Raw genomic sequence first — 22,720 nt, 5'->3', positions numbered from 1 at the left:
AAGGAAATATAGGTAGCACATATGCAAACTATCCTATAACTCTGGACAATTTCTATGTAAACAGGGTACTGCTAACATTAGAACACTTTTTCTTAAAACCATGCCATTATAATCCCTGCCTTATAACTTTTCATGCCATTCTAATCATGATCAACTCTTCAGGACACAACCTAACCAAATGAACAATAACCCCAAATCACATCTTTAAATTTGTAGTCCCAACGACTTGCTAGACTGCAAAATTAAGAAAATAATCTGAAAAGGTGGAAGTATCTCTTTGGTTCCTAATGGGGAGGAACCTTGTCTAGTTCTTAAATTCCATATAAGATATAGCCACTGTGCTAACACTGCTAGTGTTCAACAAATGGGCAACAAGCACGCAATTGTCCTAATCTAGGTCAAACCATGTTTGAACTGTTTACAATTACCAGAATACTTTGTAAACACCTTCTTTGGCTCTTTCTGGAATTCAACACTGTTCTGATTAAAATTATTGTAGCTGAGCAGAATTTAACACCACCAGTATTTAATTATACTTGTTTATCTAATACCTTTCTTTCTTCAATCTAAAAGCCACTTACAAACACTAGTCAAATTTCAATGTCTGAGAGGTAGGTACTGAAATAAAAAACACAAGAGCCAAAAACAGAAAAACAGGAATGTGGACTACTCAATAGTTTTTACTTAGAAGATCTTCAGGCTGCCTATATAGCTTAGAGTGTTTAAAGTGGAGTGGCATGCATTCTCATCCAAAACGTCTGAGCTCAGGTACAAAGGCTCTTTATCTTTTTTTCCTTTTGTTGGGGGTGGGGTGGGTGGAAGGTAATTACATTTTTTATTTTAATGTATATTGTCTAACAAACACTATACGTTATCTTATTTTTACTTAAGATCAACTAAACATCTATTAAAACATGAAGATAAAATTTAAACTTTATTTCAAAGCAAGGATCAACATGGCAGTTGTATTAATAAAAGTAGTATTCATAAAGCACTGTCTTTGGTATCCAAAGACACTACTGACTCAGTTAGCAGAACATATTCTTTTGAATTACCTTCCAGTAATGACTGCTTTATGCTGAGCCATCCACAACTGGTTCCCCTTGTCCAGAAGGGCACAGATTTGGAAGATTGGCTGGGGGCACTCAATACAATAACTCAACACAGTTATCTTTCTGTTAAGCTAACCAGCCTAAAAAAAAATCAAATCCCTATTCTCTGAGTCTCATCAGTACTATATTCCAATCAACTGACTACCTAGCTCGGACTATTTGTTCAATCAAAACAGTAATTACTAGTGTACTAAATGAGAAATAAGGGAAATGAATGTTTTCTTATCTCAAATTTATTTATTAATAAATGTTTACTACCTTCTTATCTCTTGGGGGAAAAATCCTTTTAAGATCACAGAATTAGAGTGATGTGGAAATAAGTTTCTAAGTTAAAGACTCAACAAAAGCAATGATTACAACAGGCTTCCCACTGTGTGACGTAACTGCATAACAAAAGCATCCAGAATCAGTGAAAGCTACCCTTTTAAAGCAAGAAAGATGCAAATTCAGTATTCACACATCAGTAGTCACTGATTGGGCAAATGCTATAGGTTTACATTCATGCCCATGAGGGGGCATTTCAGGGAAAACTGATTCCCAAAATTATTTGGCCAGATGTACAGGCGTGTTCCAAGTGAGTTGGTGGTATATAAACTTTCCTATCCCTACCTAGTGGTAATATAAAGTGTACTGACAAAAGTCATGGAATTTTAACACATACCACTGTTTAATCATACCAAAGCTGGGTTTGTACACACCAAGAGTATTTATGAACCCCATTTCAAAGCAACCATTAGAGGAGGTAGTGTATCAATTATTTGGATAGAGAACATAAGGTCAACTCTAGCTGTAAACATTTCTAAAGCATTAGACACTACTATCCAAAACACAAGTGATGAGAAAGAATTTAGAACATGTATGACATTATATGAATTTAAAAAAGCAAAAAAGAGAAACATTTAGTATATTTACTCAAATAAAAAGGAGTTTAAATGATTCAGAACTGAAAATAATAGAAATTCAAATATAATTTTTAAAAAGTGAATATAAATTAGCTAATTCCAAGGACATTTCCAGTTAAGCATTCATCCAATTAATATTTTTTTATATCCACAGATACACATACACATACACTCACACACACACACACACACACACGCGCACACACACGCACAGAGATTCTGGCAAAAATCAGAGAAAAATGTCAATTTTTCCAAACTGTGTGAAATAGGTTCCAAAATCAATATTCTACATGACTGTAAAACCCCTGATTTTATGCCTGTATGCATGGCTGTTTTAAAAGATATAAGTAACATTATTGGCGTTTTCAAACATACTAATAATTAAGGCATCTTGCTTTATACAGTATCTCAGTGTGAAAAATTATCCATTATTTGCTATGTTGTTTTAAACATCTTTAAAGTCTTTTCAATATGATCACAAAGTAGCTGCACACATTTAGTGGTTTGTTTGGTTTTTTTTATAAAACATAGTCTTAAAAATATATTAATGGTGATTGGTCTTTGTGGCTCCTAGCAAAATGTCTTGCCCATTTTATCTTTTCACGTCAGTATAAATTATATTTTTATGCAATGTGAAGGACTGCAATAAGACACTGAAGCACTTAAACAACTTTTCCCCAAATAACCATACAAATCCCAAACGCAGCAAAGGCGTACAATTTTCATAGTGCACTTTCACCTCATTGAAGTCAAAGATACTCCTAGTGGATATTTTTCCACTTCAATGTGAAGTAGATTGTTAGGATTTCATTAGTGGTTTCATTAAATGGCATTTTTGGAAGATTCCACTTCCTTCCTTGGTTCATAGTTCTCAGAAGAGATCTCTTTCTGGAAGCTACAAAGTCCAGGAATATTCTGAATAAGGAAGTCCTCTTCAGGTGATGATACTTCTCAATGTAACTGTAATAAATAAGCATCTACATCCTTGGAGAATAAAATAAAAACAGACTATTAGCCAATACTTAGCCCCCACCCCCCACTCCTGTGTTTATACAAATATCCTTTCATTTAACTCAAGTGCTTACTTTTGATTAACAATTTAATAAATTAGTTTTCTGCTTAACTAACGAACATTACAGCAACCCTTTGTGCTTCCTTTTTATTACTGGAAATCATTCAAAATGCATTATAGAAAATACAAATAAATTTTTCTGCTTATTCAGGATATTACAGTGCTTCAAGATTACAATTCTGAGTATCAATTATCACAGTATAAAGCTATACAAATTAAGATGTAGAAGGCATAAGAGACAAGGCTAAAATGACTTGGACCCAGGGAATATCGAAGTAATTTCTATAAAACCTTGATTTCCTTGTCTCATTAAAGTAAAATAAAAATGTCAACTGCATGGTCTCTCTATTCCCACCTTATCACTTCTTTCTGTCCCTGACACTTTTGCTGTGCTCTCCTAATGCTCCTCTCCTTCCTTTCCCTCCTGCCTCTTCCATATGCCTTGGCCTCCTCTTGCTTCTATTCTCCATGTCTCACAGACTTGTTTTTGTAGACTTCTGGGTCATTTGGCCAACCAATCATGGTATTTCTTGAACTCTGTTTCAGGTTTTCCACCCTCAAAAAAAGAGTCAGTCATTTTAGGTTTTCAATTGTTTACAGCATTTTCCCATAAAGAAACTTAGGAATTGTATTCATAACTTCAAAACAAAATCAGTATTATCTTCAATAATAAAGGTTCCCTGGCCAAATTAAAAATAAAACTTCTCTTATGTCCTATGAATTCTGTTGTCATGAATTTTCTAAAATGTAATACAATATAAATACACATTCTAAATGATAGCATATCATTTTCTAACATCTATATCTCACCACAACTGAGAAAACATTTTGAACAAGTTTTTTGGCAATATTTTTATTACAAAAATTCTATATAGAATATACACACTAAATCATTTTATTTTTCTTGAAGACATCTGAGAAGTCTTAACAGGAAGATTTTTTTGTTAAAATTTACTAACTAATGTACTCCAATATTTTTAAAAATTTTAAAAATTTTTAAAAAGGGGCAATATTCCCAATAACAAGGTACTTTAAAGTATTTTCTTCAGGGAAGGCAAACTTTTTCATAAATAAATATTTTCCTAGAGTTTAAAAAACCATAGCTTATGTTTTCCTTTAAGAGCCTGGAATTTCACTATTAAATATCGATTCTGGTGATAAACTCATTTTATGGTTTGAATGGATACTTTTCTCAGGAGGCACAAAAGAAGCACTTGGAAAATTAGAAGTTTGTCTCTGCAGAGTGTGTTAAACTGTGACTACCGAAATTCATTACTCGGTGTCTAGTTTGTGGTTTCTATGACCTTTATGTAATAAGACATTTTTCATAAATGAAAATGCCAGTTTGTTATAGAATACATACAAGCATACAAAATGTATACATATTTGCATCAATAATCAAAGTTTCTTTTTCTCATTAGGATCTTTGCTACAGAATTTGTGCTATGACTTCGGATGTAGAATCCCAAAGAAAAAAGTAATAAGCCCCTATTTAAGGTCTTTGACTCTCACTTAAGAAAACAGCCCAATGACATCTTCCTGGCACTTTTCCTGAACTCTCTGGGAAGGTTCATACCCATATCTACTGGCTAGTACCCTGGTTTCTTGCTTTCTTTTGCTTTTACTGCTAAAACCAGCCTGGAAGTTCTACTCTTTCCCCAATTTAATTTCAAAAATAAGTGTTCAACCAGGCCTAAATGACCTCAAAAAACCTGGCACATAGATAAGGTCCTCCATATCCCCATTAGCTAAGACTGAGTAAATCAAGAAACATTCTACTCTCACATTTTTATTCCCTCCAACTTGTTACTACATTCAAAGTCACAACTTGCAAATGGTAGCAAATGTAGCAGATAACACTTTGCTCTGCATTAATCATCATCTTACAACTCTGGAAAAGGAGGGAACATTTCTAACATGTCAGAAATTTGACTTTTCTTATACAAAATGAGAAGGCTGGGGAGATCATCTTCACAACTGACACACCAGCATCTTAATCTGGAGAAATGTCCCACTAACACTCTAACATAGATTTAGGTTTGTAGATTTATAGCATTCCACTCCCTTATCCAGATAGCTGAATAAGTTGATAATTAATAAATCTTTTTTGGACACAATTATTGTGTGTGGATTTCTCTAGTGAAAATGCTGAGTTAACACATAATACTTCATTTGGAGAGGTATCTGTCACTAAATAAAAGAATTAAATGGGTATGAGGAACTGATCCAAGTTTCCTTCTCATTTTTAAAACTTGCACTCAGAGAGTCCTCATTCAAGTGTGACAGCGAGTTACTCTAAGTGTCCACAACTGTTCTACTGTGAGTCTATCCTCTCTCTCTGGCTTCCTACGTACCACTGTCTATTCTCATAAGTCTCTTTAAAACTCTTTAAATGCTTTCTCTAATACTTCTGACAATCACACCAGGATATCATACCCCATTTAAGACAGCTGTCTTTTGAAATGCATCTGAAAGACATCTAATGCGTAGTCCCTTTGTCCCTGCCAAACAACAGAATGCTATACCTACACCCAGAATGTTCTGGCACTTTTGGAGGTATACTTGCTTTCAGGACTCTATACTATCATTTACTCAACTAGCTAAGTAATGTACTGACTTGTTCTTTAGTAGTTCTAGTTTTACAAATCCATCAGGCTAGATTATTAGGTATTTTGAACATCTAAAGTCAAACATTTGATATACCTTTGGTTATATACATACCTTAGCTATATTACCAGTGTATCCTGGAACCAATGTAAGATGGTTTTCTTGTTTCCACAATCCACTTAATTGTTGTTTTAAAATATAAACATTTCTTAATTAAAAAAAAAAAGAATTTAAGCAACAATTTATTAATGACTTTATAAATATATATTATATATAGTCCAGTGTAATATAGATACATCCAAAGGTAACTGAATAAACTTTAATATTTAAGAATTTATTCTGAGGCAACATGATATTGTAACTCAAATGAATTATTTATAGTCATGTGTGTCAGTTATTCATGGAGATTACAGGTTGCTCAATTACCATAACTGCTTGAAAACAGTGCCTATACAATACAGGGAACAGTTGATTCTGGTAGTCTTCTAATCCCTTAAGAGAAAGTCAGGAACTACTTAAGATTATCTGACACAGCCTACAGAATAATCTACATATTTCCAAAACTAAAGGAATATATGCTGAACTCTTGTGCTGGTAAGCAAAATGGGCTCTTAGCACTCAGTTCAACCAAGTGCCCTTGAAGAGTTTGGCTTTTGTTTCCTTTGAGTAATTCAGTATATTTCATTGAGTCTTACTAGGTGCTAAGCCCCAGGCCCAAACCCCTATTACTTGCTAAACCTATGTGGGTGTGAAGCCTCCAGGGTACTAAGGGGAGGTGCTAACTCAAGAGCCAATCATAGGAGCCTAAGTTCTGGTCATTCAGATGATGTTTGATGATGTCTAAAACGGTGTAAGAAGAGAGGACAGAGCTATTTGCGCAGGGCTTTCACTCTTGGTGGCGAGTGCTGATGCAGACTCCGGGCACCTGTAGCTAAGAGCCCTCCAGCTTGTAACCTGGATGTTGGGACTTTGTTAAACTCTGGTAACTATGTATTGGGATTTGAATCAGACAAGGTCTGCCTGTTGATGTTTGTACTTTGTTTGTATTTTGCTCTGAAGTTCAGGATGCTGGCTTTTTCCCCTGGACTAAGTGAATGGTATTTGTATGCTGAATTAAAGTAAGCTTGTCAACCCCTTAAAGTTGCTTTCCTTACTAAAGCAGATCAAAAAAACCTGTGCTTTTGAAGAGTGCTGGCAGCATTCTTGTTGTTGGGCTTGTCTTGGTCTTTCACCCCCACAACAGCTACTAGCCGGATTATTGGAACAACTCTCAATAGGCTGGCTTCTGGGGCAGCTAGGTGGCAAAGTGAGTAGAGCACCAGCCCTGGAGTCAGAAGGACCTGAGTTCAAATCTGGCCACAGACACTTGTCACACTTACTAGCTGTGTGACCCTGGGTAAGTCATTTAGCCCCAATTGCCCTGCCTTCCCCCCTCAAAAAAAAAGATTAAAATAATTTCCTTGAGTGCAGGGACTGATTTATTTTCTTATATTTGTATTCCTAGTGCTTAGTACAGTGTTTGACACATAGTAAGAGCTTAACAGAGTCTTTCTTTTGTTCTTTCTTGCTATTTATCTATTTGATGCTATCCTGACAATACAATTTTTACTAGCATAGCAGTATATTTGCAAAGTATAGAAATTCATTATAATACTCACCTATCTTTTGCAATTTCTGTATTAGCAGACAGTTCTGACCACCATCTTTTTATGACTGCTTGAATCCAGTTCAAACCAACTATCACATATCTGAAATAATATTTTGTGTAAAAATCATGCTTTTCCTCAAAAAAGTGCTAAATGATAAATATAAACTTTTTTCATTTACTTTGAATTTTTCTCAGCATTTGACAATACCATCAATGCTAAAGTATTACAGAGTTTCTGGCAAGATAACATTTCAATCTTCCCCAATTGTTTCATACATATAAATCTTATTCTCCCAACCAGACTGCCCTTAGCTCCTGCAGAGCCTAATACTACACTACGTATATAGTAGAACCTCACTAAATGGTGCTGAAGATGAAAGATGAAATTCATTAGACACTTACTCTTCAAATTTGCTTTTAAGCAGTGATTTTACTAGAGGCAACAGATCTACACAGCAGCCAAGTGAAATGTACTGCTTTTCCTCCTGTAAACTAAAATATACAATTGGTTATAAAAACTTGTATAGATCATGATTTCTATTCTTCTAAAAAATATTCTCTTTTTACCTGCTAGTGAGCACAGGAAGGCAATCTACCACCACTCCAAGGTCTTCTATCCTATAGTATTAAGAGAAGCAAAGGTTAAGTAGCTAGTTATTTTCACATTCAAGTCATCTTCTCCTTAGTCAGCAAATGTGACTAACACAATTAGTTTTTCCCCCAAATTAACCGATTATCTATAATATAAATATCTGAATTACAGAGGCTAGCAAGTTTGTTCATTATGACATAGCAAGTAAAGACAAAACTAATGACTCTTCTGCTACACTGACTTTGGACACTATTGTTCTAATTAAAATTAAGTATAGGGAGTTAAAATTTTCTGGTCAGCAACATTATCTCAAGCTGAAAAGCTGACTCTACACTGCTATCCCTGAAACTGGATGCTACAGTTTAAGAGAACCAAGAATGGGAAAAGATTATAATGATTTACCTCACCAAATAGGCCACCAGTTCGCTTATACTTCGTTTTCTCCAAAAAGTTAAAGCTACATTCAACCTCAGATTTCTACTGAAAAGGACTTGTGCCATTGTCTCATGGTCCTGAGAAACCTGCAAGTAAAGGAACGATATTTAAAATTGGAAGACAACAGATATATTATTCAATCCAATGCCTCATTTTATAGATGATGAAAATGATGTTTCAGGGAGTAAAGCAACTGGCCAAAGTTAGTTGTTGGCAGAACCAAGACAAGAATCCAAGTCTCCTGACTCCCAAGTCCAAAGTTCTTTCCACTGTATCACAATGGATACCTTATGACAAGCAGCAAGCTTATTTGTAAAAGGCTATATTGAAGGAAAAAAAATATGAAGTAGGAAAGGAGATCCAAAGTAGTTATTCAATTAGATCAGGTCAATGTAAATAGATTTTTGACTTAAACAATGCTAGTCCCTTTTCTCCAAACTAAAAATATTTATGAGCTTTGTTCATAATTTAGAGTAATATAACATTTGAAGAAAATGAGCATCAAGCAGTCTGAAGCATCAATACCCTTTCCTTAGCTATCACTATTCTTTCTTGTTGAATGAGGATAAGGATATAAGAGAAAATATCCTAGAAAGAACAGCTTCTTTCTACAATGTTATGGCATCAATTTAAATTTTTTTAGGGTAAAAAAACTATTTAAAATTAAGTATGAGTAAAGCAAGATATATGAGGTCTCTAACAATGAGGCAGTAAATGATAAACCTTTGAAAACTGCACAGGGTAGATGGAGGCCAGAGACAGTAAGTATTTCTTGGAAAAGGGATTTGAATATGATAAGGCAAAAGGAAAGGAAGACTGTGTATAGTTTTTTCACAATTTGGTAACAACTATAATTGTATTCCACCTAAACAACCATAGTGATCCTTCATTTTATACTTAGGTCATCAATTATTAGAAACTATATCCCTGTGATCCCCCAAAGAAACAGTACTTCTATAATGGAGATAGTTACATTCTTCTCACATTTATTACACAGAACTATAGTATCATTTTACCCATTCTCTAATTCTTATGTTGGCTCACTGTCATTTCATGAAGAATTTTTTTAATGTTTTAACTTCTCACCAATGTCCCAGAAAACCTGATTCTAGTCTCCTTCCTTGTTATGATTTTTGTCTAATACTGATTAACTTTCTGTTCCTCTAGAAACTTCTATTCATAATTTTCCAAAGAGCAAGTTGAAGAATCTTGCTACATAATTCCAATATCATTTCAAGTACCATCAAAAGACCCTGTGTTTCCATAATAAAAATCTCTCTAAAAATACTATATACTTGTAGTCATTCTCTTAATCATCACATTCATCTTCTATCACCTATGCTACCTTAAATCAATTACTGCGTGGAGGACTACAGAAGTTGTTTTCTAGAAACAAAACATGAGTTTACTAAACTCAAAGGACCACTTTGGGCTAAGCTATTCTACAGTACTAAAGCCAGGGTCACGACCAACAACCTAACACACTAGGGTGTTTAAACAGGATTCCACTGAAATAAGGGACAGGTAAAGTATGCCAGGAGAGCCGGTTCCTGCATCTATACAGAGGAGCTCTACCTTTTCTTATAAGATCTGATCTTTTCTTTCTTCCTGTCCCCTACAGCCTCCACTTATCAGTGTGCTAGTGTGGATCCTGTAGGAGATAGGTAACTGGTTAAATCTATTCAATTTATACAGAAAAATACAAACTTTTAAAAGTGGACATAATTGTTTCAAGTTTGCTTGATCTGACTATGAGAAAGCTCACCCAAAGGATGAGAGGTACTCTGCAGACTGAAGAGAGCAACAAAAAGAAAAACTATAAATAATAATGCTAGGTTAAAAATGAGTTTATGGAACCACTCACCTCAGTAAAAAATCCACTATATTTTGATGATGGGCTTTCCGTTTGTGAAGAACTAGAATCACTGGCATTAAGTAAAAATGTACGACCTTCATGGCGTAATTTTTCAGGCAGGTGGCCTGCACAAGCCAGTTCATTTTCTTTATTTGCCATGTCACAGCCCCTGCTTCTAGGGAAGTGTTTTCTTTTGTAACAAGGATTTGGAAAATAATGACGAACTTTCTTTCTGTAATATACTTCTTTGTGCAATTTGTCTGGACTTTTCACAGCGTATCCAACTGTTCTGTAAAAACAATTAGCTCATTTAAATAAACAAGGACATAAAATCTTATTAAAAATTAAAGGTCAAGGGACAATTTTGCAGTAAAGTTTTGGTCATCTGACATCCATCCAACCAAGTGCTACATATAGTCTGTTGTACTTAAGTTTGAATGTTTCTGACAACATAATTTTAGGCCTGAGGGAGTAATACGTGCCACAGAATTGGCTTAAAAGCAATCACTGCTCTTTCAAAGAATGTAGAATCAAAAACAGAATCAAAGAATTTGGGACATAGGAGAAACCCTAAGATTATAACTGTCTAACCTCTTTTTACTGATAGCATGTTTAATACACTACTATTTTTAACCATTCCCAGCTTTCAGGATTTGTTGCTTCTCTCAAATTTCAAAGTATCTCTTACCTATTTGTATAAGCAGCCAACTGTTTTGGAGATTTCTTACCCTATCAATAAAAGCAGAAAATCAGTGTTACCCAAGAACAAGTATATTTAGATAAAAGTTTCTGTTAATGGGATTGTGCCAGAATAAGTAGGTGACACCAATAAATCTGCAATTCTTCACTGTTCTTAATATTTGGAGGTGAGGGAAAAATTAGAATTCTATTTTTATTCAGCATCCCCCTAACTATTATTAAACTCTGCACATTTTCCCACTTTTACCTGGCATCATCTTCAATGGTTCAATTGATTTCACTAGTATATGGTAATTTGTCAATCTCAGCTACTCCATTCTCATTTAGAATGTATTTTATATTTTAGAATACATTGACTATATTTTTTCTGCCATAAGAATTTCATCATAATTTAGGAGAAATTATGCCAAGGTTAACAAGCCTTAGCATTGTGCATAGCAAACACTTTTTTATGCTAAATTATTACTCTCCCATTGTGTAAACAGTTAACCAGGACTCACCAGGTACCACAAAAGTTTAGATTCTATAACATGTTATCTGTTACTTATTAGCTGAGAAATTTACAAAAATATTAACATACCTCCTTCATGTTCTTATTAGTGAAATGAGAGATTCTTTTCCTAGGAAGATCAATGGGATGGCCCTCAATATGCAAAAGGTTCCGTTTTCTATCATTGTGGGCTTCAGATGCCATAATCTCTTAAATCCCTGGTTGACAAAATTTGAAAGAAATTAGTTTCGACTACACATAGTGAAATACTGTCATCATTTCTCTCTCTCTCTCTCTCTCTCTCTCTCTCTCACACACACACACACACACACACACACACACCCATTCTGCTTCATTCACAAAGTAAATTCTATTTTGTTATTTACAAAACCTTCAATAGTGAGGGCATATCTGGCCAGAGAAATCTAGAAAAGTGACTGTGAAAACCAAATCATTACACTACTGGCAATACATGATAGCTAGCTTTAGTTATTTTGAGGATTGAGGAAGCCAAGAAGTCAGGAAAACTTCCCAGTGCTGCTGCTCTTTCCCTGATAGTTGTCTCTTACTCACTCACTCACTCACATTCACCAGGCTTCAACTTGGAATTTCAGTTTGGTGCTAGTGAAATCACAGGTCTTATTAAATGTAGTAAAAAAGGAAGGTCCAGGTAATGGGAAACTTTCCTCCTATTTGCCACCTTTTACAATAAAGTCCTAAGACCCATACTTGCAAATTTCAGTGCTGCTAAGTTATGAAAACATTCTAGTCAAACTGTCTAATCTCTGAATTAATTCCCTTCATACTCTCCAACCCATACTACACAATGCTACTTGAGTAATTTCCCTAATGCACAGCTCTGCCACATAGGTCACAAACCTATAACGCCCTATTACCTACCAAATAAATTCAAAACTCTTACCCTGATATTTAAAACCCAAATGTTGATTTGGTCCCAATTTGTCTCTCCACAGTTATAGCCTTTCATACACCCTACAAACTAGCCAAGCTAGACTTCATGTTCTGATTTCCTATTTTCCCACTTCTATATCTTTGTGGAAAAAATTTCCTTATTTGGAGTGCCCTATTTTAGCTACACTGTCCATCTTTCCTTAATGAAATCCTACCCAGCCTTCAAGGGCTAACTCAAATCCATCTCTTCCATAAACCCTTCTCTCTGACACCCTAGTTGAATGTAATCTCTCAGAAATCTCACACTTTATTTATGTCTCTCTGAACTTTCATATTCTACTTTGTATTGTAGTTTACCTATGCCTCATCTCCTTTATCATGCTACATGCAGGGATCATCCCCTAATCATCATCATCCTCCCACAGCAGCTAGTACTGCACCAGGAACAAAGAGTACCCAATCATCACTGAGCAAACATTAACTTCCTTACACTTTGCTTTTTCCAAATCCAAAATGCGGATTTAGAAAGTAGGGATCCACTTCACAGAAATGCTGAAATCACTCCCTCAATCAACAAGCACTGATTAAGCCCCTACTATGTGCTAAGTGCTGGGGATCCAAAGACAGAAATGATAGTCTCTGAGTTCAAGAAGCTTACATTCTACTGGGAGAGACAATATCTATATAAGTCGATATAAACTAACATACTCGCACTGAATAAAAAAACCAACCTTAGAAGGGGAGGCAACTGCAACTGGAAGAACCAGAAAAAGCCCCCAACAAATGGTAGCACTTGAACTCTGTCTTAAAGGAGACCAAGGAGATTCCAGGAGGTAGAGAGGGAGTACATTCCAGGGATGGGGTAGAGGTAGGGGTAGAGGGAGATAGCCAATATAAAGGCAGTGAGATGAATTATGTGAGGAACAGAGAGTAGGCCTATATGGCCGGATTGTAAAGAGTATAGAGAGGAGTAATGTGTTAGCAGAATGGAAAGGTAGGAAGGGGTCAGGTTATAAAGAGCTTTAAATGGCAAACACAGGAGTTTATATTCGATCGCACAAGTAATGAAGAGCTAATTGAGTTTACTATGGGGAAAGGAAAAAGGGAGTATGCCATGATCACAGTACGGACAGGCCTGTTCTTTAGGAAGATCACTTTGTTGGCTGTGAGGAAGAAGATGGACTGGAGTGGTGAGAGGTTTGAGGCAATGGAGACTAAAGAGGAAGACACTACAATATTTGGAATGTAGGTTATGAGAACCTGAACTAGAGTGGTGGCTGTATAGGTAGAATGAAAGACACATATGAGAAATGTTGTGGCAGTAGAAAAAGACAAGATTTGGCAACTGATTGAATATGTGCAGTTAAGTGTGACACCAAGAATAACACCAAGGAAAAAAATTAAAAAATAAAATAAAATAAAAACAAAAAAAAAAGGAATGAATAACACCAAGGTTGTGAACCTCGGTGACTAGAAGGATGGTGATTGGGAAGTTGGGGAAAAAGCAGTATATTTTATTTTGAATATACTGAATTTGAGATGCATATAGCACTTTGTTTGAAATGCAAGTTTAATGCATTTAATCTGAAATGTAGTTTGTGATACAACACTGTAGTAAGCAAAGGTATCTTCACATTTGAGCTGGAGAAGCTGGTTCAATTTTACCATTTAAAAATAAGTTACTGTTTTTTAAACTGTACTAATAATTGACCTGTTTCTCAAAAGTGGCTCTTTGAATGCTAATGGATTTCACTAGTACTCATATAACCTTGCTTATAAATTAATCTTTTGATTTTCAGTGCCTTGAACACAGTAGATCCTTAATTAATATTTACTCAATTGGAGTTCAGAGATTAGAGATGTATTAATAACAGTTTAGGTTAAATAAACAAACTCTAATTTGTAAAAGAGCTGAAAAACAGAACTAAGCCTAAACGGTAACTTTCATTTAACTCAAGTCTATCCTCTTTAACAAAAGGAATCACCTTTTGGATTAAAAAAAAAAATTTAGAACTGAAAAGGATTTTTAAGTTCATCTAGTCCAGCTCCTTCATTCTACAGATGAGGAGACAGAGAGCCAAAAGAGTTATGTGGCTTTACTAAAGTCCTTAGGTATTAAGCAGTAGAGCTGGGATTCAAATCCAGGTTGTCTCACTCCAAATTCAATAATTTTTCTACTATAACACACTGCCTCTATCAATTTATGTGGTGTAGAGAGATGGTATTTACTTGAACATATTTCAACAAATCTTTGTCATTTAACTTGCTCCAATAATATGTCTGAAGATTGGCTGGTACATTCTCAAAACCTGCTTTATTATGCTGTTTCTTCCTGAAAGATGATGTAGAGTTGATACAAGGCAAAATAAGCAGGGTGTGGAACATGGCATGCTGTCAGACTTTTGATATGTTAGTTTGGCTGAACTTTTCCTCTTTTTTTTTTCTTTGTTATAAGGGTCGGCTCTCTGGGAGAGGGTAGGACAAGGGATATACTGAGAAATATAGGTGATATAAAAATAAAAGATAGAGAAAAAAATATTTTCAAAAATGATAATGTGTTGGGCATTCAGTAGATGCTTAACTAAAGTGTTTCAACATAACTAGGCCATCCTTTTAAACACTATGGGCAAAAATATCTTATTCTTTCCCTTATTCATCTACATACTCTATTAAATTTGATGACATGACAGATGTCTTTTTTTAAAAAAATCAAATAACCCTCATAATCCATGAATAAATGTAGTGTAGTTTCTCTTTTTATGCAAAGTGAAAATATCTATAATAAGTAACCTAGTAGAAGATAACTGGTCTTAGTCATATTCGAAAAAGCTTCTTTGTATGTATTTTTTAAGTTCTATAAATTTTAAATGATTACCCCAAGCTTACTGTCAACAAGCTTAATTTCCCAGCACTTAATTAAATTGGTTCACAATCTTGGCCTAAATCTTGTAGATCAACATTTTCCCAAAACTAATTTGTTCAAGGAACAATTTTAGGCTTGAAATATAATCACGGAACCCAAAAATGCTGGCTTCAATCAGTATGAGGGGTTGGGAAAAGAACGTGGGAAACAGGATATTTCAAAGCAAAAAAGACGCAAAAATTACATTTTGACAAATACATAGTCACATTATACAAGGAAGAATCTTGAAATTTTCACAGAATCCCAACTCAACCCACAAAAAGACAAAGTTAGTATGAACAGCTTATGAAACACCATTCTATAGTTTTTGTAATGCCTTTCAGTTGCATACATAGAATTATAACTACATGAGACTGAAAAGGCTATCTAGTCCAATGCTCTATGTTATAGATGAGAAACTGAGGCTCTTGAGGGGCTTAAGGACTTGCTCTAGTCACATGGCTCTTAAGTGTCAGAGGGAGAATCTGAACAAAGATCTTCCTGACTTCTAGTCTCAGTGCTAGCTCCCCACTAGTCCACAGTGCTTTCGTTAACATACAATTTCTTTTATGGCCATTGTATTATTAGTTTTATTTAACTGCTTTACTTTGTTACAAGAGATTTCTCACAATGTAGTAGTAATTTGCAAATTTTTAAAAATCCATGAAACTTTTAAAAAACTTTATAGACCACTGATATACAGACAGATCAAATTGAAACCACTCAGTCCAAAACAAAAGCCTCTTTTTTACCTGGAAAACCTGCCTCCCACAAATGTTTGTCAGTCTTTTAAATTAGTTAAGCAAATAAACAGCTTTAGATTAAAAGCCAACCAGACTAATTTTCTTGAGGTAGTACTTGTTGATTATGCTGTTTCACTTTTGCCTTGGTATTTCTGGCCTTAGCACAGTAGCTGACATATTCTCAAACGGATTTATGATTCCATTAATTTGGATGTTCCCTCCAGTGATACAAACTGCAACCCATCCAAGCATGCTCATTCCGGGTAGCTCTGGACGATGCCCTCAGAGAAATCTGCCATATGAGTTCTACTCAATGTGTGAGGCAGGGGGTATGCAAAGTCTCTTTTTGTACTGCCCTATAGCTAAGAATGGTTATTACAGTTTTTAAATACAGTTTTATTGTATTTAAAACTGTAAAAAGCATTCTTAGTTTGCCACAGGCCATAGTTTGCTGACCCTTGAGTAGAAGCCTTCCTTATTCTCTCCTGTCACCACAAATGTTATTAGTGTAACATTTTGGCTGTCTACCTGTCAGCCCTCCCTTTTACCACGTGTGACCAGTCCATCATCTCTTCCCATCATATAATTTTCTATTTAATATATTTAGTTTTCAGCATTGATTTTCACAAGAGTTTGAATTACAAATTTTCTCCCCATTTCTACCCTCCCCCCACTCCAAGATGGCCTATATTCTGGTTGCCCTGTTCCCCAGTCAGCCCTCCCTTCTGTCACCCCACTCCCCTCCCATCCCCTTTTCCGTTCCTTTCTTGCAGGGCAAGATAAATTTCTATGCCCCATTGCCTGTGTATCTTATTTTCTAGTTGCATGTAAAAACTTTTTGTTTTTGTTTTTGAACATCTGTTTTTAAAACTTTGTGTTCCAAATTCTCTCCCCTCTTCCCTTCCCACCCACCCTCCCTAAGAAGTCAAGCAATTCAACATAGGCCACATGCGTATCATTATGTATAATACTCATGTTGTTAAAGTAACTATATTTTGCTCCTTCCTATCCTCTCCCCCTTTATTGAATTTTCTCCCTTGACCCTGTCCCTTTTTGAAAGTGTTCATTATTGATTACCTCCTCCCCCTATCTGCCCTCCCTTCCATCATCCCCCTCCTTTTTTTATCTTCTTCCTCCTTTTTTCCTGTGGGGTAAGATACCCAATTGAGTATGTATGGTATTCCCTCCTCAGGTCAAATCTGATGAAAGCAAGATTCACTCATTCCCCCTCACCTGCCTTCTCTTCTCTTCCTAAAGAACTGCTTTTTCTTGCCACTTTTATGCGAGATAATTTACCCCATTCTATCTCTCCCTGTCTCCCTCTCTCAATATATTCCTCTCTCATCCCTTAATTTTATTTTATTTCTTTTAGATATCTTCCCTTCATCTTCAACTCACCCTGTGCCCACTCTCTCTCTCTACACATACATATATACATACATACACACTCACATATACATATACATATATATATATATATATACATATATATATATATATATATATATATATATATATATATATATATATATATATATATATATATGCATTTTCCCTTCAGCTACCCTAATACTGAGGTCTCATGAATCATACACATCATCTTTCCATGTAGGAATGTAAACAAAACAGTTCAATTTTAGTAAGTCCCTTGCAATTTCTGTTTCTTGATTACCTTTTCATGCTTCTCTTGATTCTTGTGTTTGAAAGTCAAATTTTCTATTCAGCTCTGGTCTTTTCACTGAGAAAGCTTGAAAGTCTTCTATTTTATTGAAAGTCCAAATTCTGCCTTGGGGCATGATACTCAGTTTTGCTGGGTAGATGATTCTTGGTTTTAATACTAGCTCCACTGACCTCTGGAATATTGTATTCCAAGCCCTTCAGTCCCTTAATGTAGAAGCTGCTAGATCTTGGATTATTCTGATTGTGTTTCCACAATACTCAAATTGTTTCTTTCTGGCTGCTATCTATGCTAGATATCTTTCATCATATCTTTATTGAATTGAATAAGATTTTTTTCCCCTGCTGTTATATCTTTCATGGAATCTTGAATGATTTAATGTATAGATGGGAGATACCTTACTAAAAAAGTAGTATGTAAAGCAGCATTTTGTTTTATTAAGTTTTTTTCATAATCAACAAACAATATGCATAATGGCATCTTATATTTTCTCTTTCAGTTAATTATGAAATGGTAAAGATGTTTAAATTTCACTTGCAAAAGTCTGCTTTCTTCCTTAATAACACCCTTATCAAGGATGCCTTCATTTCACACAGAGATGACTCCTCAAAACTTTTGTACAGATTGAAGAGCAGGCATATATGGCAGTAGTTACTGATGTTCTTTCAGCTGCACTTTTTGGTATTAATAAGGTCTGAGATTTTTTTTCCCCATGTCTTTGGTATCTTCCTCTCCTCAAGATACCTGGTATAATAGCCCCTTGACACCCTCACAAATGTGTCAATCAATTAAGTAAATAAGCCCCTATATAGCAGTACTATGCTAATATCTGGGGATACAAAGGCAAAAGTATAACAGTTCCTGCCATCAAGTTATTTACATTTAAATGGGGAGGATAATGTATACATGCATACAAATTCATACAAAATATATGCAAAATGAATACGAGGAGTTTTGGGAGAACCAGGAAAAGCTTCAGAAAGAAGGTGGCACTTACGTTGAATCTTGAAGGAAACCAGGGATTCCAAGAGCCAGGGATTAGGAAGATTTGCATTGCAGGCATAGGATTTGTTGAGGGTAGTGCAGAAAGTATAGAGCAGGCCACAGGTTCCCCACCCCTGGTAGAGACTAGAGATGGAGCACTGCGTGTACAGCACAGAACAGTTCAGTGTAACAAAGTGTAAGCAGCAGAGTCAAGTATAAGAAGACTTAAAAGTTAGGACAGGGTCAAGTTGTGAAGAACTTTAAAAGTCAAATTGGGGAATTTATATTGACCCACTGGTGAAAAAGGGAGTCACTACAGTTTACTGAGCAAAGGAGTGACATGATCAGATTTGCACTTTAGGAAAACCACTCTGGCAGGTGTATGAAGGATGGTTGAAATGGGGAGAGGCTACAGGCATGGAGACCAAAGAGGAAGCAGCTGCAATAATCCAAGTGAGATATTATGAGCAGCTGAACTAGGGTGGTGGTTGTGTGAGTGGAGAGGAAGGGGCTATGTGAGAAATGCAGAGAAGGAACAAGTGCTGTTGGCAACTGATTGCCTATAGGGTGTGAGCGAGAAATTGAAGATGACACCAAGTTTTTAAACTCTGGTGACTGGAAGGACAGTGGTGCCCTCAAGAGCAGCAGAGAAAGTTTGGAAGAATGGTGGTTTTGGTGAACACTGTACACAGGAACAGCAATATTGTATGATTAGGAACTGTGAATTACTTGGCTCTTTTTAGCAATACAATGATCCAAGATAATCCCAAAGGACTAATGATGAAAAATGCTATCCACCTCCAGAGAAAGAATGGATGGTGTCTGAATACTGACTAAAGCATACTATTTTTCATTTTCTCTTTTTTTTTTGAGCTTTCTTGCACAAAATGACTAATATGGAAATATTTTCCATGATTGCATATGTATAACCTATATCAGATAGCTTGCTGTCTCAAGGAAGTGGGAGTGGAAGGGAGGGATAGAATACAGAACTCAAAACTTTAAAAAAAACTACAAATGTTAAAAATTGTTTTTACATGCAATTGGGGGAAAAATAAAATATTTTTAAACAGAAAGATAAACTGCTGAGTTTGAGATGACTACAGGACACTCAGTTGGAAATGTCCAGTAGGTAGCTGATGATGCAGAACTGAAGTTCAGAGAAGAAACTAGGGCTGCATATATAGTAAGAGGAATCAGCTGCACAGATGTATAATCAAATGCATAGGAGCTCATGAGGTCACCAACAAGAATTAGTGTAGAGAGAAATGGAAGAGGGCCATGACATGGATGATGAATCAGCAAAGGAAACTAAAAAGGAAAAGTCAGACAGGTAAGGAAGACAACTAGGAGAGAACAGTGTCATGAACACCTAGAGGGGAGAGTAAATCCAGGAAGAGAAGGTAGTCAACAGTGTCATACTGCAGAGAGGGCAAGGAGGATGAGAATTTATAAGATTCCATTAGATTTGCTGCTTCTGGCATGGATCCCCTCCCTATGTACTTGGTCTAATCTGTCTGTTGTTCTTGTCTTTGTTTTCTTTAGTGATGTTTCTACCTCTTCTATAAAGACATCTAGGTCTGTAATATTAGGGTCCATGTATATTGATTTCACTATCCTTGAAGAAGGGGAATAAAGTTTGTTGTAATGATTATTATAATAATTTTTACAAATCTTTTCTTTTTTTCTTCTTCTGCTTTTTGTCTTAATTCCATTTTACCTATAACGCCCTTGGGATGACTTTGTGTAGTTGGATTCTTGTCAAGCTTTCTTTAAATTGGCTTTACCCTCCAATGTTCCTGTCTACTTTATGAGATATTACTCATTATGATCCATCATTCTTCTTTGTAAGATTTTACAAACAAGCTCATATTGCAGCCTGGTGTTGACTTTGGAAGCCATCTCTCTTGATCCGGCAAGTCAGTCAGATGTTTGCTGATGAAGGTGCTTTCTGAGATCTTTTTGCCTTCTTGTTGTAGCAATTAATTTATAGTGGTTAAACTTTTTCACAGAATTATTATGGTCCCAGTCATTTTCTTGTCCATTTCCCATTTATTATTGTAAAACAGTTTCAAAAACTAAATGTTAAGTTGTTTCAATTGTATGCCCTATATTTTTTCTTAGTATTTTTGCTAATACTGATTTTAGCTCTGACAAGTCAATGGCATGACTGTACACAAACAGCTGACTCAGGGAAAACTTCCACATCAATAACAAGCCTTTTCCAGTGTGTTAAAATATAATATAATTCATTCTTTAAGGCATTACTTGATGCTTCCCTGGCATACAGGAGCTGTTTAATAAATGCTAGACAGATTAGGAAGGCATAGATCTATCATGTTCTTGGGAAAAGGCCACTAACAAATTCATCAATCAAATGAATCTATGTAAAGAACTTGATAAATAATTTTATATTGATAACCAACATTTGCACAGTGCTTTTAAGGTTTGCAAAGAGCTTCATATACATGATTTCATGTGAGGCTCGTAACAGCTCTGTGAGGTGGATACTACAGGTATCTGTTTACAAATGAGGAAACCTCTTCAGGGAGTTTGAGTTACTTATGGTCATATGACTAGTAATTGTTGGAGGTAGTTTTAAACTTAGGTCTTTATGACTCCAACTTTGGCACTCTTTCCACTAAATAATATACACAAATGATGGTTCATCGAGGCAGGAAGGTGATCCTGAGTCCTTGAAGGCTCTTCCCTTGACTTCAATCACTGGAAGGTTTTACAAGTGGATGTCCTGAGACAACTTAAACTCAAAGTTTAACTTAAGCATCTAAAACTGAACTCATTATCTTTTCCTGTAACATCTCCCCCAAGAGTTTACTATTTCACATTATTCTTTAAATGTCTCATGCTTATAATCTTCGCAATATCTTAAGCTCTTCACTCACTGTCACTTCTCACTTCTGCCACGCACAGGAATGGTCACATGCTAAGTCTAAATCTGGCCTGCACGACAAATGGCCTGCCAAAGGATTTTGGGTCACCCGCAAAAAAATGCAAGATTGCCACTGTGCATGCTCCTGTTTGTCACATGACCCATGGTAACCAACCATCAAGAGTCTATTTCTAGTCTAACCCATCTGTGGCCCCGAAGAAGTTTAGCCTATTTTAATTTTGGCCCCTGCCTACTGCCAAGTCATGCAGGTCTGGTCTAGATATTATCCACAAATGTTCTATGCTTCCCTATTAAGAAATTCTGACATTCTGCTGTCTAACCATATCCTCTTATTATTCCACTTCTCCCTATACTTTCCCCCTTCTACACCTATTCTTTGCCTTAAGAGACCTCCACCCCTCCCACCCCCTCAGTACTTTTTCAGGCCATTACCACTTCTCTTGACTTCACTTTCATCCTTCTCTAACCTCAACCCTAGAGTCACCCACTTCCACTTAACACTGTCCTTTGCTCTTGAATCTCTTGCCCATTTGTCTTATTGCTGTTCTCTTACCAAACCTCAGTACCATCTACCTCCTCCACTTCTACTCACCAGCTGCTGCATGAAACTGGAAAAGTTTCACAACCATGCTGACTGGTACATTACAAATTCACATTATCCAACATCAACTGGTCCCTCATTGCAGCAAGGCAGTCCCTTTATTCTTCCCTCATGATTCCCTATCTTACTCCTCAAAGAAATTATTCCTAATCTATTCCCTCTTAATTATACCCCCACCTCCTACTCTTCTTTCAGCTGAAGATCTTTCCTCTTTTTGTACTTTTTAAAAAAATGAAGTTTTCAATGTGAGCTCCCTCTTCTCCTAGTCTCTTCATCTCAAAAACACTTAATATATTCATCACATCACCATCCTTCCAGTCTCTCAGGTTCACAGTCTCAAAATTATCATTGACTTTTCACTTTCCTTCAACCCATAATACAACCAGTTACCAAATCTTGTTGTTTCAACATCAACAAGACTTCTCACATCTGACTCCTTCTGTTCACTCATATAGCTACCACCTTAGCTCAGGCCCTCATTACCTCTCACAAAAATTACTACAACCACTTTTTAATTGTTCTCCCTGACTCAAGTCTCTCTCCACTCTAGTACATACTACACAAGGTTGCCAAAATG

At 35.8% G+C, this 22,720-nt stretch overlaps 1 protein-coding gene across 1 annotated transcript in view; it reads right to left on the bottom strand.

Annotated features, from left to right (window-relative positions):
* Positions 1 to 1,755: 1,755 nt before the first annotated feature.
* The window catches only part of KATNBL1 (katanin regulatory subunit B1 like 1), a 41,380-nt gene continuing 20,415 nt past the window's right edge, over positions 1,756 to 22,720 (bottom strand). The window contains exons 2-10 of the mRNA XM_036737226.1: positions 11,503 to 11,630; positions 10,912 to 10,952; positions 10,233 to 10,512; positions 8,336 to 8,454; positions 7,909 to 7,959; positions 7,744 to 7,833; positions 7,352 to 7,441; positions 5,808 to 5,901; positions 1,756 to 2,998 (exon numbers count right to left, since the gene is read on the bottom strand). Of these exons, the coding sequence (XP_036593121.1) occupies positions 2,966 to 2,998; positions 5,808 to 5,901; positions 7,352 to 7,441; positions 7,744 to 7,833; positions 7,909 to 7,959; positions 8,336 to 8,454; positions 10,233 to 10,512; positions 10,912 to 10,952; positions 11,503 to 11,616 (912 nt within the window). The 5' untranslated portion in view covers positions 11,617 to 11,630 and the 3' untranslated portion in view covers positions 1,756 to 2,965. The remainder of the gene's footprint in view (positions 2,999 to 5,807; positions 5,902 to 7,351; positions 7,442 to 7,743; positions 7,834 to 7,908; positions 7,960 to 8,335; positions 8,455 to 10,232; positions 10,513 to 10,911; positions 10,953 to 11,502; positions 11,631 to 22,720) is intronic.

This window comes from Trichosurus vulpecula, chromosome 8 (assembly GCF_011100635.1).
Source record: "Trichosurus vulpecula isolate mTriVul1 chromosome 8, mTriVul1.pri, whole genome shotgun sequence".
Taxonomy (NCBI): Eukaryota; Metazoa; Chordata; class Mammalia; order Diprotodontia; family Phalangeridae; genus Trichosurus; species Trichosurus vulpecula.
Note: the sequence above shows the minus strand (reverse complement) of the source record. Positions and strands in the feature narration are given on the sequence as shown.